Raw genomic sequence first — 6,446 nt, forward strand, 5'->3', positions numbered from 1 at the left:
ATTAGTTTAGAACTCTCCTAATTTTTAGTTTTTTAAACGTAGAGATTGTGTTAATTTGTGCAATGATAACCAGCAATGTAAATATGATTTTTTTTATATATTAGAATGAGTACATTACAATATAAATTTATTAGAACGAGTACATTATTATTTATGGGCTTAAAAACAAGATGCAAACAATCAGAATATTTTACCTGGTTGGGAGTGCACAATGTAAACCTGAAACGTATGCAATTACCTATATTGTACTGTGGTACATTTATGAGGCCCTTCATAATGCAGAGGTCAACTGGGTATGCAGTGTTTATTAAACAGCTGCTTTACTAAACTCTTCTGAGGTGAAATTCAATGCAGTCCCGTATCGTGATGTGTATCGTATCGTGACCTATGTATCGTGATACGTATCGTATCGTGACTTTGCTGGTGATACACAGCCCTAGGAGCATCAGGAATGTGTGCTACATTTTGACTTTCAATACCAAAAACGAATTAGTGCTGATCAAGCCTGCATGTTAAATAGATAAGTGAAGCATTCTCATGGAAACACTGGCCAGAAGCCCCCAGCAGACGCAATGAAATATTGGTCTGCAGCCCTTGTGTGTTCACGCACGAGAGAATTGCATCTCAAAGAGCCTGTAGAGAACTGCTATGGACATGGTGCCGTTTTAATCTGGGATCAAACTGAAAATCCCATCCCCCAAGAGTTCAATCAAGGTCAGGCCAGCGATTAAACCTAATGTCTACAGAGAGGTAATAAACCAATGGAGCTGCAGCTGTGGGCTGCACACTGACTCTGCACTTTTCTATATCTTACCCTAAAGACTATATACACCTGCTCACACACCCCTTCTGATGAAAGAAAGCAAAAGAAAGTGCGAAATAGTAAACAGAGACAGTGGGAGAGCAAAAAGGGACAAACAGGGCTACAACCACCAAATAAAAAAAAAAATAAAAAAAAAATTACAAGAATCGATCATTTCAATTGATGTGACACCGAGAATGTGTGTCAATGATGCCACTTTGGACTTTTAACTGGGAGGAACAAGTTCATGGACCAAGCTGTCCAAGAATGGAAGGATTTGATATTAAATGGTTCAAAAATAGTCATAAGCATATGGCTGCATGTGGAGTGTCAGGTGCTCTGACAGATTGCTCCTGTTGTTTAATATGTGCATGCTGTTATATTGCAGATATATTCTTATTGGTAAATGTTATAAATTCAAAGTTAATTGAGTGCATCCTAACAGCAGGTGTTATGTTACTTAAAGGGTTAGTTCACCCAAAAATGAAAATTAGGCTGCGTTTCCCCCCCCGAGGCATCCTAGGTGTATATGACTTTCTTCTTTCAGACGAATCCAGTCGGAGTTATATTAAAAATTGTCTTTGATCTTTCAAGCTGTTTAATGCCACTCAGCGGGTGTTGCATTGCTTCAGTCCAAAAGAATCGGCCATCCATCCATTAAAAAAAAATAAATAAATGTCTCGCACGGCTCCGGGGGGGTGAACAAAGGCCTTCTGTAGCGAATCGATGCGTTTTTGTAAGAAAAATATCCATATTCAAAACGTAATAATCACTTTAATGTAGCTTGCGCCAACAGTTGTACACAGAAGCAGTTCCGGGAGCATGACGTATGAGGTCAGCGCTGCGCATGCGCCGGTGAGTCTCGTGAAAACCAACGTTTGTTTTTTCATTTTTGGGTGAACTAACCCTTTAAAATAGTTCATAGAGTGCATATTTGTGATTTACTTTATGTATATAAAAAAATCTAAACAGTCGTTAGTTGCAGCCCTAGAGACAAATAAAGAGATGGACAATAAAGTGGGAGTACAAAAAGATGGACAGAGAAAGGGTCTAAAAAAGCTGTAATAAAGGCTGTAACGTCCCTGCTGTAACCGCAGTTTCACAGACTATAAGATGGGATGGTAAACACATTTGTGTTTGACATTAAGGACTTTTATTTCAATTGTCAAACACACCGACAATGCACACAGGCTATATTTAGGATATTCTCTATGAAGTCTAACCAGTTAGTAAGGAAAACAGATCTATGTCTCAATTGTCTGAGATATCAACACACTGTCCATGTGTTGCCAGAGCAGCAGCAACGGGACAGCAGCAGCGATCCTCCAAATAGACTGCAGATGCACTAAAATGCAGCAAGAAGCCATTCAAGTGTAACTGACCTGCTCGCTACTGCTAACAGCTATATGTTTAGAGTGAGACACAACAATGCTGATTAAAACCATCCAAAGAGTCAGTGCTTCCTCCACTTTACCTCCTGGAACTGCATTTCGATTTCTGCAAAGCAAAGCAAGTGCAAGAATGATTATGTACCATCTACGGGCGATGTTTTCAGTCTGTTGCAAAGTCCATTAACGTCCCCATAAGTTTCCTGGATTTTGTGTAATCCTTCAGCCCCTCGCAGTTCCATAAGAGAGCGCAGCTCTTTAAGCGAGCAGCCAAACTCTCCATCGTGATTGGGCTCGGCCACAGAGTTCTTCACCCCGCTGTATGAGTTGTTAGCCATGTCTCCTGGCTACACCGCGTCTCAGGAAGGGTGGAAAAATGGCGTCCCAAAAGGAGAGCTATATCCTCAGGAGACCAATGCCAGTAGTTCCCATAAACAACTGACGTCCTTCAGAGGAGGAGGAGGATGCCCGACTGCAGGTGGCAGGACTGGGATAATTCACAAGCCATTCCCCTCAGCCTGTGGCGTTGCTTTCATTGTGAACGAAACCTTACACAATCAGCCCAAGGAGACCTACAAAAAAAGAAAGGAATGCTTTATTATTAATAATAATAATAATAATAATAATAATAATAATAATAATAATGTTATTATTAATGTTATTATTGCTGAATGTGTATTTACAAATGCAAAACCCAAATGTACACAGATATGCATATTGACTCAAATAAAACATCAACAGACACCTTAAGTTTAGAAAACTCTCCCATCGGGCCTGGAAATAGTAAGAACAAACTCACTGGCTGAGTTTCAAGGCGACATGCTACCCACTTTTACAGGCAGAACTATGTGGGCTTTTTTGAGAAGTAGCGTGGGAACTGACCTGCCATCTTAACTATGTGAGAGACTAAAAAGCCTTTTTCCCAACATTATACGAAATTATATGAAAATGCTTTGAATCTGGAAACTTATGGAATACAACACAACTGAAAGGAGTATATTAAGTGTTAATATATAGATTTCACTTCCAAAATGGCATTATTATTATTAATAACTATAGCACCAGTCTCTAAAATGTAAGGTTAATTCAGGTTTATTGGGCAATTTTTCCCAGTCATCTCAATAACAAAAAGTGTCCCAAGGTCATAGGTTCGATTCCCAGAGAAAGTATAAAATGATCAACAGTATATTGAATGCAATTCAAATTGTTTTGGATAAAAGTATCTGCCAAATGTACAAATTCAATGACTACACTTGAAGTGACACTGTAAATGACAGTGTAAATACGCCCCATGAGACCTTGGACTGCTTAGACAAAGTTCATCTATGACGTTCCATATTTTCATGTACACAAACAGAAGAGAAAGTTCCATATCAATACCATGCCCTCAAACCAAATAACATACTATCAGACTTCACAGTTTCTTTGGGACCATTTCAATAGCTACAAGGGCTGACAGTTCACTATCCTTGCCTTTATCAGCAAGATTTCGTTATAATATAATTATAATATAAATATAATCAAGGAATGTACCGACCAGATCAGCAGCAGGAATGATCTGAACAGGTTTAAGAAGGACAAAGGAGGTCAAAAGCATGAGTTTGTGAAAATTCAAACTGTGAAAATGAGAATATGGTGTTGTTAATAAAGCTTTCTCTCTGTAAGAAGTAAAAAGTGTAGTAGCCCTCCAGGACTGATTTACTTGCAGCAGTACATGCAGAGTGTGAAACAGCACGCTGCTCTGTAACAGGCTACCAGCTGGGCAATCAGCTTCTCCCACAGTCAATGTCATTAACATTGCAGACAAATTAAGAGAAAAACCTTCAGTTAAAACTACTCGCTCAGGTGCAGAAACTATGGAATTGACCTTTTTATGAAGCTCCGACAAAAAGATTTCCTGCACAACCAAAAATAAATATCATAAAAGACATCATTAGCATTGGCAAATAAAGCCTCAAGTACGTCAAAGTCAACAAGCTCGGTTTTCTCTATTAAAACTGGAAGTGAAAAGGGAAACACCTAACAGCTTCACACTGCAGCAGCTAACTGTGCTCCACCCTCTTGAAGAAACAACTGGTCCTAAAATGTCTGGTTTAAAGCAGAACTTCCTGAAATGACTGTCATCTCAAGCAGCCGTGGTACGCATTTCATCATCATAGTTCATTTTGACAGTTCAGAAAGAGATGAGACTGTAAATAACAGAACGCATGCAGGTTTCAAGCAAGATAACATCTGTCCTGCACAGTTGGGCTTATTTTCTCCAAGTTATCATCTATGAGTGACTGTTCAACCACGATGAGGGAAGTGCCAAATCTTTGCTGTGCCGTGACAGTTTCAGGTTGCAGAGCCGGTCACATGTCACAACAGTGGAAAATCATTGTGATTGGATCTTCAAACTAACAGCTACCACAGTATGGTTGAGCAACAGTAATGTTAACCCTTGCCATACAAAGTTAGAGGTCAGTTTTGGACCAGTGCCTGTGGATTGCACCCACCTGCCTTCAGACTAATAATTTAAGCATCACATCATATACTTATATGATCTTTCATACAAAGAAGCAAGCATTTATCGTAGTGTGTAATTTCATGCATTTTGCCACCATTCAATCCTCCCTAAAAACTATACATTTATATAAGCACCTGTGAATAAATAGGCAGGTTCACATGTGGTTTGAAAGCTCCTCTATGACAGAATGCAATGCATTGGAAAGCAGTAGAAGTGAAGCTGCAAGAAAACCTCAAGGAAAACCCTTTCGGTCTTGGTTGGCAATTGGAGACCCTATACTGTACAAGCCAACTTCATGCTAGTCAAGGACAGTGATTCCAGGGATCCCTCTGCAGTGGAGCTGTCGGTAATGGGGTATTTTTAGCAGCCTCAGACTGCCCACTCCCCATCCCCCTCGCTGGCTGTTGCTGAAATGGGTCAGGCCATTTCTATGTGGAGGGTACAATGCAGAGACGCCCCGCCTTACTCATGCTACAAGTCTCAGTGCACTTAAGGCCACTTCACACCACCAACTGGGCACTTCTACTATACCCTCAGACACTGATCCCGCCAACTCACAGCAGCCGTCCGGCCGCCCACTCAACCATACAAAGCACAACTCCTCAAGTAGAACCTGAATGACACCTCCAAAAAAAAAGCCCATTCAACAACATGTATCCTTCATGAAAAACAACACCTCATATTCCTAGGAACTTTTGATTTCTGTAATGCAAAAAAAACACAGAATCCAGTCATAAAAATGGAATTCACGGTATGAAAGAATTTCACAATTTTTGGACAAATAAATAAAAAGTTGAGCTGAACACTCAAATCATGAGTGGACTAGTGTCTTGCTGCATCCAAAATTGCATACTAGTCTAGTATATAGTAAGCAAAAACAGTAGTATTATGTACAAATTCACAGTATTCATATATTCATAAAACAGTAGGCAAAAAGTCTGCAGATGGCTTACTGTTTCCAGTGAGATTCTGAATTGTGCATCCAATCGGCACTTTATTATCCCTTGAGGGCACAGGAGAGGATTTGTGAATGGCAGTGATGCTGGTAGGTCACATGACAATGACAACATGACAAATATTGTAGGTTCAAATTTCAATTAATGCTACCATATTCAAACTATATATAGAACATACTTTTTTTTAACAGTCGCTAATTACTTATACAATTTCGGACGCAGCCTCTGTGAATATTAAACCACAAAAAGGCTGCTATTTAAATATGAATTCAAAAAATGTAAACATTTCTATCATTGTTACTAGAGCCCTACCGATATGGGTTTTTTGGGGGCCGATGCCGATACCGATATTAGGGAGTAAGAAAAGACCGATACGATATATTGGCCGATATTCTATTTCGATATTCATGTCTACATCACGATATGGGAAGATTTGCATAACACCGCCCAAATGTTCACACAAAGAAAGAAGGAGTAACTTTATTGTTGCTGCCACCGCCGACGCCATGTTGTGAAGACGCTGTGTGTCTTGCGTTGCGAAAGCGAAAATACATTGTTTGGCCTTCCAAAAGAGGACACGACTAGAAATCAGTGGTTAAGGTGTATTTACAACACTGTTCCAGAACAGTTCAACCCAAATATTCAGATGTGTGCAGCGCATTTTATGGAGGACTGTTTCCTGATCTGGTAGACTACAATGCCGGCTGTTCTGACTGTTCTTACGTTTTCATATTTAAAGGATTTGCCACTGACGATTCAAACGCAAGTTTTGAGCAGTGTAGAGTAGTGCTTGT

At 39.8% G+C, this 6,446-nt stretch overlaps 1 protein-coding gene across 4 annotated transcripts in view; it reads right to left on the minus strand.

Annotated features, from left to right (window-relative positions):
• LOC107676914 (plasma membrane calcium-transporting ATPase 1) overlaps window positions 1–6,446 on the minus strand; it is a 36,133-nt gene that overhangs the window by 21,367 nt on the left and 8,320 nt on the right. For all 4 annotated transcript variants that reach the window (XM_016471653.1, XM_016471654.1, XM_016471652.1 and 1 more), the window contains exon 2: window positions 2,336–2,762. In XM_016471653.1, coding sequence (XP_016327139.1) covers window positions 2,336–2,528 — 193 coding nt within the window. In that variant the 5' untranslated portion in view covers window positions 2,529–2,762. The remainder of the gene's footprint in view (window positions 1–2,335; window positions 2,763–6,446) is intronic.

This window comes from Sinocyclocheilus anshuiensis, unplaced genomic scaffold (genome assembly GCF_001515605.1).
Source record: "Sinocyclocheilus anshuiensis isolate Anshui unplaced genomic scaffold, SAMN03320099.WGS_v1.1 scaffold380, whole genome shotgun sequence".
Taxonomy (NCBI): Eukaryota; Metazoa; Chordata; class Actinopteri; order Cypriniformes; family Cyprinidae; genus Sinocyclocheilus; species Sinocyclocheilus anshuiensis.